Raw genomic sequence first — 13328 nt, 5'->3', positions numbered from 1 at the left:
TAATTTTTGGGTGCGACAAATTTTTAAAGACAGAGAATAAAAGTGTGAATTCCAGCATATAGTTCGAGATTTATATTCGTTTGAACTCTTGCTGTCCTGGGTAGCTCCAATTTTTTTATATCCGGGACCAGGCATCCCACGACTACGCCTGCTGAACGTCTCTGCATCACTTTGCGCTAATTGGCAACTGGACACTTTCAATTTGCAATTGCATCAAGCTACCGGGTCAGTACAACAACAGTATGCCGTATCATACGAGAGAGCACACTAGTTGTTACGGAAGTGTTGGCTCAAAAAAGTAAGCGGAAAAAAAAAGTTGAAAATTTTCAACTTTCATGGCGGAAAAAACTTCGGCATTCTATTGCTCAGTTTTAGTGATATTTCTGTATGATTCTTACGTCACAGCGCATTTTTTCCCGCCCGCCTGCACAAGATCGCTGAATGGAAACCCAGCTTTACTTGTAGCTTAACCCGCCCGGTCCCCCGGCTAGTTATAAATTGTAAATATGTGACTCATTAAAGTTTGGTATTAACACGTTAGGGTTCGATAAAGAAAAATGTCTATCTTTGCAAGAACGTAATTGGAGTAGATAAACAAAGGAAATTTGCTGATGGAAAACACAACTTGTGCACGAGCTAAGAATTCTTAGAAACAAGGTTTAAAATGGTCTCATTCTTGTGGAAAGAATTAGCTATTCTGAATTTTTTATCTATTCATATTTCATGCTGTTTATAAATTTTTATAATATAATACTAAGTAAAATTTGATACATTGGAAATAACATTGAAAACCAAATGATCTTTCTTTCGTGATTCAAATGTCCGATAAACTAATCCTCTTTGTAATGCTTTTTTTTAATTTTCAAAATGCAATTTAGACCATAATTCTAAAATCAAAATAATTTAAAACAAAATCAGACATTTTTTGTTACAAAGTGTTGCTACAGTTTCACTAGTGCAGTCCTTATTTTACATGATTTCTTTTCAGTAAAAGTTTTTTTAGTGGATTCATTAAAAATTGGCCATCCTTTTTTGTGGTTTAGGCCACAAAATTGAATTTGTTTCGATCACGTTTCCCCATTCTTTCGTTTTCATTAAATCTTTATTTGCCAGCAGAACACTACAACAACAATCCAACCATTCATTGATATCATGCGAATCGATCATTCAGGTGTGTTTTATGGCGGGAACATTCGAAATATCGTTCAACTGAAATCGACAACTGCAATCGCATTAGCCGAGAAGCGGAGAGAAAAAGTGTTTGTAAATTTTGTCATTCTTGTGTGATTTATGAGGATGCTCTTAATGTAACTTTTAGAGAAAATATTAGAAAAACAATCTGTGAGTTGTAGAGAGAAAGCAAGATGAATTCAGGTTAGTAGCTATCTCTATCAATTTTCTTAGGAATATAGAAAATTCATTTTTATTTTATTGCTAACGCCTTGAACTGGATTTTTTTCCTATTCTAAAGGAAAGGAAACATACTTTCTTAACATATTATAACAGCGACGTGTTTATTTTTGAAATTGCGCAACCAGCACAAAGTGTTAGTAATCGTTATAAAAACTTTTTTCTAGAAATCCCGAAGTTAAAGTTCGCAAAATTAATCTGAAAAATCACAACAAAATTCAATATAGAAGGGGTTGTGGAGCGGGTGACAGGTCGCCTTGGTTCGCAAGCGAAAAATTGTAGGTGCCTCTTTCGATCAAAAAGTATAAAAACAAAGTTCCCACGTGCTCAATGTTATTCGATGAAACGGTTTTATCTTTAACAAAGCGAAAAAGGTTTAATTTGATGAAATACGACAAGGGGCTGTTAACCTATTTTTACGACGGATATAACTGTCACGCATAAGCTCTGTGATGGACATTCCTAATTAGAGCAGAATTATGTCACTCAATGTGCAGTATTTGTCGTAGGTAGCTAGTTCGAAAAACTGTCTCAAAGAATTTTTCTTACGATGATAACATTAGGGAATTTTTTTAGACCTAAATAGATGGTTTATGCTGGCTAAATTGGTAGTTTGTGCTAGCTTAGCTGCTACTGTTGTACTAGCTAGCTTTAAGTTTATGTGAGGCTAAATAAGGGGTTAATAACATTTAAAAAATAGTGGTATACTAGCTACATAACCTCCATTTCTTTCTTGAAAAATCTCACTCCGTTTCTAGCTATGCTTAAGACCATCTTTAAAAAACAACAAAACTTCATCGCCGTAGTAAAAACATTTTGTCTCGCTGAATCAGAAATTTGAGAAAATATACCAACGAATGACCAGATAAAGTTACTGGGACACTGATAAAATGGCAGAATTCTTAATAATTTTTGTGTTTAGGGAGAAAATGCGCGAAAATCCTATACACTCTCCACCGTAGCTACTTTTTACTTATATTTGGCTATTAAATGAAGAAATGACCTTTGCTATGCTCCGTAATAAATCACAAATTTTAATTTTAATCAAGAGGAAAACATAGCCACTTCGACCATTAGGCATAAAAACTGAAGTATAGATTACAGCGTAAGATTCGTGTGGTTTCTTTAAATATATCCATAACTCCGAAAAGTTTTTACATTCATGGTTCTAACTCGCAGACAGTGTTACAGTGATTTTAAATGAGAACCTGGGTACATGGTTTTCATTACAAACCGTACGCTCAATATTCTTCTTCTGTTCTTTCTTCTTCTTCTTCTTCTTCTTCTTTTTCTTCTTCTTCTTCTTCTTCTTTTTCTTCTTCTTCTTTTCTTATGATGTAGCAATTTAGCAATCTTGCCATGGTTTTTGGATTTGTTTCGATCAAATCTTTCCATTCTTTTGTTTTCATTAAATTTTTATTTGCCAGAAAAACACTACAGCAACAATCCAACCATTCTTTGACATTATACGAATCGATCATTATGATGGCTTCATATATGTTATCCTTTGAAATGAGCTCTTTTCCCTTTTCAATCATCAAATCTATCAAAGATTTTACTTGAAATTTCAGGCCTATTTTATACAAGTTAACGACATCCCTCCATGGTAACGAAGTGTTTTGGTTTCAGTTGAAGTATCGCGGTTTTCGTTTTTCTCGTCAAGAAGTAAGCGTGTGTGTGTTTTTCTTCAACGACATGTTTGTGGATAAGTTTTTTGTTGTTGCAAGATACATGTAACAATAGAGAACACGGCGACAGTAATAAATTTCCCTGCAAAAATCTTGCAACAACATTTTTCTGCACATGCGCCTGAAGGGTTAAGTAATAATTTCGAAAACAAAACATAATTAAGTGAGTTTTTCAGATTAACGACTTATTATCATAATCAGTAGCAGTAGCATTAAATCTATAAAATACCTCAAAATCCTTGTTATATTTTACAATAAAAAAAATTATCACTTCTCTTTAATAGCTTTAAAAAATTGTGGTGAGGTAGATTTACACTACGGCGAAAAGCGTGAACTGCCTTAACTTTAAATCAAATTTCAGCCAATTATATTATCATATGATTTGTTAAATAACTATATAATGAATATGTAAAAATATATCGCACACATTTTCTTTTTTTTTTTTTAGATAGAGATTTTCGAGACAGAAGGATTAAAAAACGAAATTCTTTCGCTTTTCTTGAAAAGCGACCAGAAAGTTGTGCTGCTCAGTGAGACAGAAGATTTCGAATTAAAGTTAAGTGTGTCGGTAGCCATGCATTTTTCTCCTGTAATAAAACAAACTTTACAAGCGTTTTCAAATCATGTTGATGGTGAAAGTGCTTCTCAATCACCAAAACATCGAATCAACGTCAACGAGTTTGATAAAGAAACCGTCGAACGTTTTGTTCAGTTTTAATCAAAGCTTCTTTTGAGAGAGTTTGACCGTGAAACGTCCGTGTTTTCTCTCAACCGAAATTTGTACCACGTGACAATCCGACTAGGAAATTTTTTTTTTTTGTAAAAGCAGGATCATCTAGAGTAAATTTCTTATAGATTTTTTTTTAATATAACACTGAAATTGATTTTAACAATTCTCTTGTTTTGAAATGCATGTTTTGCCAATACACCTGTAGGTTTTTTTTAACTTTTTTAACTGGATTTTATTAATTTGGTGATCTGTTGTTTATATTTTCCTATATACCTATAAATCCATTAAAATGATGCTTGGTAGTTCTTATACAGTAATGTTGAACGGGCGTGACCTTTAATTATAACTTTAGAAATTAACTTCTGTCGTTTTATAAGCCATTTGGTTATTTTAAAAATTATATACCATTTCACCACACAAATTTCTAAAGTTTACGCCATAATGCCCAATGCAAGAATGCATGAAATGAACAGAAGTTTTTGTGCTCATTTATTTATAATATAACACACAGTTACAATGAGAAAAAATGTTGTATTTATTATAGTGTATTAGTAATTGTTTAACTTATGAAGTCTATTTCATATTTCTGTACAAGTTCTTTTTCTTGCATCGACATATTTTTATGACCATATTTCGGTTGATCTACTAGCCATAGAAACCCAGAGTCCTAGCAATTTACATCTCGACCATTCGAGGAGGTCCCCCTAGCCGAGAAAAGATCGGATTGTGTGTTCAAACCGACAGGTTTTCTTGTTTTTATTAATGTTGGACTTAAACTAAATCTGAACTTACCATAAAAGAATTGCAAAGTGCTTTTTCATCATTACAACCAAAAAAAAGTGTAAGCATTGTAAAAAACGTTTATGACATTATTGAACCATCTCTATTTCATGTCTTTAGTCTTTCCGTTAAGTTTCTAGATAAACTAAAAAATGCTAGAGTGATACAAGTATTTAAATCAGGAAAAAACTCTGATGTTACTAATTATAGACCTATCTCAGTATTGCCATGCTTTTCAAAAATTATTGAAAAAATAATGTATAACCGTCTGTACGACCACCTAGGCAAAGCAATATTTTATATAACAAACAATTCGGTTTACAAAAGCATAATTCAAAGGACCATGCAGTCATGGAATTAATAAGTGATATCGGAAAGTTGTTTACCCTAGGAGTACTCATGGATCTCTCAAAGGCTTTTGATACTTTAAATCGTATCATTCTTTTATCTAAACTAAAATCCTACGGTATTCGGGGTAACAATTTGAAATTTAAATGATGCAATTAATACAAACAAAATTCTTATTTTTAGGAAAATTCAAAAACCCAAATTATTAACAACAGAACTTATAGACATTTATAAATACTTTTAGATACACACTTGTAATATCTCGTAAAAAGGAACTCATGAAAACGTGTCTTATATCAACAAAATATTTTCTGTACTGCCGAAGCATCTAAAAAGTATACATCTACATCACATTCGTCACACGTGGCTTTAAGAGTCACGTGTTAAAAATACATAAATAATTAACACTCCCCACCAAAAACGATGATGTCATCTTCGTTTATAAAGTCAATTTTAATTTCGTCGTTATCTTCCTTGTCATTCTCGTAGTCACGATCAGACTGTTCAACAGGATAAAGTTTGTTCAAAGTTGCGACTAATACCTTTGCTGCACGTATACGAGCGTCCTTGCTTTTCAACAATTCCGTTACTCGACCTATCTTCCATTTTGCTCTAGTTTTAACATCATCGTGTATAAGAACAGCATCGTTTACTTCAATTTCGTAAGAGGACTGTAGCTTTTTCTTCTTCTGTTTGTGAAATTCGCGTAAATCGACAACGTATTCATTTAACCAACGTTTCCAAAAATGATCGAGCACAGTTTTTATGTACTTCGCGCGAACTGTCAACTCGTCACTTTTTTCGCCATTGTATTCTTCATAATCGATACTAACGTTTTTTCCGTATATTAATTGATTCGGAGTTAATGGACTTTCGTTAACATCGTCGTAAATAAACGTCAAAGGACGGTTATTAAGTATGCGTTTAATTGCTGACAAAATAGTCAACATCTCTTCATAATCAACTAAAGTTTTAAAAAGTACTTTTTTCAAACAACGTTTAAGAGACTGAATTAGCCTTTCGAAATATCCACCCTGCCAGGGGGCAGCTTCAATATTAAAACACCACTTAATGCCATGTGATGATGCAAAATGTTGAACTTCTTTACTAATGAAGTTAGAACCATTGTCTGAGTTGATAACTTTCGGAGCTCCATTTTTATTTACAAAACGTTTTAAAACATTAACACAAGCTGAAGCAGACAGATCAGTACTAATATCCAAATAAACAGCTCTACTGCTAGCACAAGTAATCAAACAAATCCACGCTTTATGTACATCAGAACGTGAATAAATATCTCGTATATACAACGGACCTGCATAATCGATTCCAATATTTGTGAAGGCAAAGTTCAACGACAAACGAAAATCAGGTAACGCAGAAGTACTTGGGTAAGTAAACGCTTTACTTTCAAATCTTTTACACAATGTACAGTTACGTAATAAATTTCTAACAACTTGTCTGAGACGCGGTATCCAAAATTGTTTACGCACGTGACAAAGAGTGTCACGTGGTCCATTATGACCAACAGCACAATGTGAATCCGAAACAATAAGAGGCAAAAGCTCACATTGTGTAGGTAAAAACACTGGATGCCGAGTGTCGTATGGTAAAGGTGAATTTTGTACACGACCTTTACATCGCAGAACTCCATCGTCATCCTTAAAAAGACCAAGTTTCACTTCAAGTAGAAATACTTCAAAATTCTTGTTATTCTGGACCTTCCACTGAAACAGTTTTAACCACTTGAATTTCGCAAACTTAATCTCTTCCACCGACAAATCTTCGGGCCACTCCCTTGTTGTTAGTAATAATGTGTTAGTAGTCTTCTTTTCATTTCTCTTCTTTTCTTCTTTACATCTTCTTATAAATCGTAATACATACGCCGTAACGCGCACCAATTTTTTAAAACTATTATAATTATCAACTTTAATGATCTCAGATAAACAAGGATCATTAACTACATCAGAGTCACTTTTTAAACACGTGAACTCTGTATTAACATTCAATGAAAGTTTCTCTTCACAGGAAGACTCCGGCAAGAACTTGTCTCCAACTTGCAGACGCGGCCACTCGTTTTCTAGTAAAGATAGAAAACCTGGACCCTCAAACCAGAGACTCCTAGTGGAGAGCTTTAATGGCGAAGAACCTCTGGAACTAATATCGGCAGGATTATCATTAGTGCCAACTAATTTCAAGCATTTTACATCAAATAATCTTCTTATCTCAGTCAATCTATTTTGTACGAAAGGTTTATAAATTTTATCACTGTTTTTAATCCAAGAATACACAACACTAGAATCAACGTTTGATTGGATAAACATTGTATAAAGCACGGGAGACTGTATCCAACAGTCTTGCTAACATTAAAGCTCCCAATAATTCTAAGCGAGGTATGGTTTGTGACTTAATTGGAGCAACACGCGATTTACTCGATACCAAAGCAGTTTTAATCTTACCGGATTCTGTTTCAAATCGAATATAAACACAACATCCGTATGCTGCTTTAGACGCGTCACTAAAACCATGTAATTGGACAGACTTATACGGATCGTTCTCATCATTATAACAATAATTTCTATCAACTTGAATAGAGGGGACTTCGTGTAACTCTTGCACAATACCTGACCATATCTTTAAGTGTTCTTCCGATAAAGGAGAATCCCACTTTACATTCTGAATACATAAATCTTGAAAATAGGTTTTCATTTTAACGATAATAGGATTTATCAAGCCAAGTGGTTTAAAAATTGACGCTATTGCTTGTAATACGTTGCGCTTCGTTGTATCGGGCTTCGCATGAAATTTCTGCTTTATCTCCTCAAAATTAAACCCAATTTTATCACTATCTTTAAGCCACTGTAATCCCAAAACTTTTGTTGTGTTGCCTTCATGGTTTACCTCAAGAGGCCCTTTGTAACGTTCGTTAACGAGAGCTTCAAGTTTTGAAGCATTGGACTGAAATTTACGCATATTAAAACTTGCTTCTGCTAAACGATCTTTAACTTTACAATAAAACGTAAACCCTTCGTCAACATTTTTAGAGCCGCCATTTAAATCATCGACATGTAAAGAATTTAAAAATCGTTCGGTAAATTTAGGATCAATGTCATCAGAATTTTTAATATGTTTCAAAAGCGTTGCGTTCAGCAAAAATGGCGAGGCTGTTAAACCAAATAAAACTCTACAAATTCGCCATTCCTCTAAAACGTTATTATCAAAATTGTCAAAATCTATAGTATCAATGTTCTTAAACCACAAAAATCTTACATAGTCTCGATGGCCTGGAAACAAGGATATTTGTAAAAAAGCTTTTTCTATATTACCAATAAAAGCTATGTTGTTGGCTCGAAATCTGGCTAAAACATCGAACAAAGGCGTGGCTATGGAGGGGGCAGGTTCCATACAATTGTTTAAAGAAGGACCATTTTTTTTTGCACTCCCATCAAAAACCATGCGCACCTTCGTAGTTGTTTTTTCTTCCCGTATCACTGGCTTATGCGGCAAAAAATGGGTGTGTCCTACAACTTATTCATCTGGTGCCTTTTCAATTATTTGACAACTTTCTTGTTCTCGAATAATGTTATCGTATTGTTTCAACAATTCGCTTTTGTTTTTGAAAATTTTAATCATGTTTTTTAATCTTTGTTTTGAAAGATCATAGTTATCTTCAAGCAGATCGTGATCTTTTATGGGTAGCTTGACCTCATAACGATCTTTTTTAAATGTCACACCTGCTTCAATACCATGATCCGAAATTTCGTTTTCTTCTGATTTTTTAATTCCCATAGTCTCGATGTTCCAAAATCCCTGAACCAAGTCTTCAAGTGTTTTATTTTCACTCAACTCATTTTGCACTTTTAAAACATGAGTATTAACAATGTTCACTGAAGTATCCAATTTAGTACCCATGACTCCGCCACTTAAAATATATCCCAGTTTTGATGAAATTGCTGTGGGCCCACCTTTGGTGCTACGTTTCATGTCGTTTTTCATAAAGGACCAATAATAATCCCCGCCAATCAAAATATCCACACTTAATGGTTGATTTTTTGGATTACTGTCTGCTAAATCGAGACGACACAGAAATGGGTAGTTAGATTTTGCACCCTCGATGTTTTGGTTTGTCAAAGGATAGCATATTTCGGATACGAACGCGTTTACCGTAATATTTTCTTCGTCATTTTTCGTTTTAACGGTAAATCTAACCATGTCCAAAGTTTTGTTTTGTTTAGCTCCTCCAAACGTTTTAAGACACATTTGTTTTTTGTCGATTGTTTTCAATTTCAATTTTTCCGCCGCTTGCGGAGAAATGTATGACATTTGACTGCCACTATCAAACAAAATTCTAAACCTGTGACAGTTTTTATCATCAGAAAAAATTTCCGCAGACGCAGTTTGTAACAAAACTGCGTTAAAATCACATTCAGTATTCGCCACGTTATTTGAAGTTCCCTCACCTTCATTCTGATCATTGCTATCCTGGTCTCGATTACCCTTATTGCAAATAGACACATGATGACGTCCCTTACATTTAAAACATTTCCATCTAACTGTGCAGTGTCTTGCTACATGACCTGACTGTAGACATAAAAAGCATAATCCTTTCCTTTTTAAAATGGAAGAGCGCGCAGTCGGTTTGGAAACAATAGAGCAAAATTGCGGTTTGTGCCCTGGGTTTTCACAAAAAGCACATTTTCTCTCTTTCGCATCGAAATTCCGTCGATTTCCAACATAAAGGGAAGCACCAGAAAAACAAGGGCTTTCCTCCTGACCGGTTGAAACTTTTTCTCGCGCTTCTAATTCAGTTTTAAAAGCTTGCATAACCTCGCTTACTTTCCATGCGTTTTTTCCAAGTTGGCGACTAATAATCAGACGCAATTCTCCTGGCAGTTTTTGCAATAACACAGGTATAAGCATTGAGCCAAAGTTTTGAGATTCAACTCCTAAAGATTGTAAACTACGCACTTGCGCCTCAGTTATATCGAACAATTGGCGTAAATTAAGAACGTCAGAAATAGCCATGACAGGCTCCAATTTAATAGTTTATTCATATGTCCTGAAATTATCATTTGCGGATCTCCGAAGCGATCTTTTAACAAATTTACAACAAATAACAACAAATCCTAACAAATAATTCATTTTTTCAACATTAGACAAGTGATCGTTTTTGTCAACTGCTGCTTCAAAAGAATCAATAAATGAAAACCAATTAGTTCGCCATCAAATTTTTTTATTTCAATTTTTGGCAGTTTAATAGAGCTTGAAGCACTAACTGACCTCGTACTGACTGTGTCACTTCTATCTTGTTTTGATTTTAGGAAACGATCAAGTATTAGCAGTTCATTTCTTACCCGTACTTCAAAGTCACTACTTTCTTGAGCATCTTTTACTAATTGATCTTCCTCTTCAATAATTTCGGAAATCTCTTCCGTAATACTTAAAATTTTTCCAAGTTTGCTCTCTATGGTAGTGTTCAACGTTTGCAATAACGTAAGTTTTTCTTCTTGATAATGTTCATAACAAGGTTTTATTTCTTCTCGTAAGTAATTTTCGATAACTTTTACTAACGTGTTTCTTATTCTTAACTTCTTTTCCAAAGGCAACATGTTTGTTTATAATACGTTTAAAATAAATAATACTCTGTTTCTTCTAACACACACAACCACGTCTTCTTTCCTTTTTTAATATCTTATATATTAATTCCCTTGCGTGAGTAAAACTGTGAGTCCACGACACGGAAATCACGGGTCACTTTCTTATGACGTGGTTGTACGCTAAAATTTAACTAAAAATATTAGGGATGTACTTCATAGAAATCGCACATAAGCTGTAAATATATAACCCGCTGCTAATAACGATATAAATATATATACCCTTATGCCAAAAAACTCTATGTTAGCATATATATATAGGTATCGCTACATATGAAACGGTATTAGATATTTACAAAGCATACGGACTGTTAAATGAAGTTCCCAGCATAAAACGGAAGTTGTGTTTACGAAAAAGATGGCTGTTCTTTTTGAGTATTCTCTACTCTTTCATTCAAAATAAATCTTTAAAAAAACATTTGAAGAAGAGCATGGTTTTATAAATTAATCATAGCAATGTTCTGTAAGGTTTTTTCATGTTTTATTTTCAGTTTTGATTATATTATTGTTGCCAGACATGTTTTATAGCTAGCATCATAAAAAGCCAACCACCACCAACAACTAGCTAGCTAGCTAGAAATATATATATATATATATGTAGCCATGTTCTTTATACCTAGCTAAGTCTCCAGTTTATATTTAAGTGACTAGCTATTAGCTGCTGTAGCTAGCTAATGCTAGCTTTAAACTAAAGATTCCCAGTATATATATTCCCACAAAACCCATCAAACGTTATTAACCCTGAAGATTTTAAACATTTTCCTGTTTTTTTTTGGTTTGCGAAGTTCTTTTCCTCCAAATATTCTGAAAATAAAGTTCAGAAATTACTTATTTTTAAAATGTAAATTTAATTTGTTTCAAATTGTGGTTTTGACATTTTCATGTAAGAATTTGTGGGCAAAAACCTTAATCAGCATGCTAAAAGAACTGACTTTTCTTAATTTAGAATTACTAAACACAACCATTTTCTTACATTTAGTGTAAACTTTTGTGCGTATGGCTTATATTTAATACACCAAAAGAGCTACTTTGTTGATTTCAATTTTATACTCTTTGTAAGCTATTTTTTTCTTCTTTTTGACATTTTGAATTAACTTATTGCTGTAGAAGGCATATAATATACATGCATATAAAAAAATGGAATTTTGCAAATTTCTGTTTTACCACTCAATTTTTACATTTTATAAGTTATTTGGAACAGAATGGTATGAAATAGACCAAAATACCTGATCTTAGTTGTTTTTAATTTACAGGCTGTGTCTGTGAAACTTTAAGGGGAACATTTGGTGGAAGACAATGGCATGACATATACTGATAGAACTGATTTTTGTTGTGTTAGATGTTATATCTGAACCTTTTTGACATTTTATGTTAATTTTGCGAGAAAGGACTATATATATATACACAGAAGAAAAATTCAATTTTACACCTTGCAAGCTTTGTTTTTCTATATTTTGTATAAATTCTTACTGGGGAGGACTCGGTGCAATATATCGAAATGACTGATCCTTCTCGATTTAAATTTGATGTGTTCTAAATCGTATATAGTTTTGGAAATTTTGTGTAAGATTTAATGGGTAAGGGCTAGATGCATATGTCAAAAAAACTTTTTTTGTTGAATCAGAAGCACTCCCTACAACCATTCTTTTTTTTACAGTTTGTGAAGCTTTTGTGAGGAAAGAGTGTATGCAATATTATTGAAATAACTGATTTTTGTTGCAAACTGTCTTTCTTAGGCATTTTAGCTTAAAATATTGTTTTAGAGGGCATATGCAGTAGATATATGTACCGAAATAATTGAATTTTGCAAACTTTGATTTTGTCGTTACCTCTCATTTTTTACATTTTGATCAAACTTTTGTGGGAGACCGTCGGTATGCGAAGGACCAAAATAAGAGATTTTAGTATTATTTAGAATTTGTATTTTGTGTTGCAAAATTGGTGCAAAAATTGACATAAAATGAACTTATATACAGATTGATTGCTGTTGTTTAACATGACTCATTATGACTTATATATATATTTTATGAAAATTTGTGACAGAATACTATGTGAGATTTGAAATTTTGTTTGCTTTATTGATGGTAAAACAGCATGCAAATTGCTAAAAGGACTTTATTAATTTTAGATTTAAACACCGTTTTTTGTTGGCATTTTGTCTAAAGTTTGGTGAGGAAGGACCATATGCATTATATCAAAAAACGTTTTATTGCAATATAATTTAACCTTGCAATCCCTTTGTAACACCTTAGATAAAAATTTCTACTTAGGCAAAATTTATTGTTTATTTTTCGCATTTTGTGTCAACCTTTGGCAGGGTTTGCAATAACCTAACTGATTTTAACATATACAATGAGAGAGATTTGTGTTTGACATTGATCAGCTTTTTTGTATATATGTGGCGTTTTGAGTGGTTTAAATTTTATGGGTGAGATGTATGTTGAAATGCTTTTAAAAACTTTTTTCCGAATAATTTTCGCATTTGTCAGATGGTCAGAGCAAGTAATTTTAGTAGATTTAGATTTTAAATGTCACATATATACTGCAGTGGTTGAAAATCTTTAATTTTTTTGGTCATTTATATAATAATGCAGATGTAAGATGCGCACTGCTGTATTGTTTGTTTTTTGATGGACATATATCTGCTACATAAATTAAACGGAATACAGTGGATTCTTTCACGGGAAACAGCTAGTAATAAATAATTTAATAAATAAC

The 13328-nt window shown here is 33.1% G+C and overlaps 2 protein-coding genes across 2 annotated transcripts; both read right to left on the bottom strand.

Annotated features, from left to right (window-relative positions):
* Positions 1-5357: 5357 nt before the first annotated feature.
* Positions 5358-8361, bottom strand: LOC130613578 (uncharacterized). The gene is made up of 2 exons (XM_057434902.1): positions 7310-8361; positions 5358-7251 (listed from the first exon to the last, which is right to left on the bottom strand). Exons 1-2 carry the CDS (start codon positions 8359-8361, stop codon positions 5358-5360), a joined length of 2946 nt encoding a protein of 981 aa, XP_057290885.1.
* Positions 8362-8484: 123 nt separating this feature from the next.
* LOC130613576 (uncharacterized) lies at positions 8485-9981 on the bottom strand. Its single transcript, XM_057434901.1, has one exon. It carries the CDS (start codon positions 9979-9981, stop codon positions 8485-8487), a length of 1497 nt encoding a protein of 498 aa, XP_057290884.1.
* Between the last annotated feature and the right edge of the window lie 3347 nt (positions 9982-13328).

Source organism: Hydractinia symbiolongicarpus, chromosome 11, assembly GCF_029227915.1.
Source record: "Hydractinia symbiolongicarpus strain clone_291-10 chromosome 11, HSymV2.1, whole genome shotgun sequence".
Classification (NCBI taxonomy): domain Eukaryota; kingdom Metazoa; phylum Cnidaria; class Hydrozoa; order Anthoathecata; family Hydractiniidae; genus Hydractinia; species Hydractinia symbiolongicarpus.
This window is presented reverse-complemented; position numbering and strand designations above follow the sequence as displayed.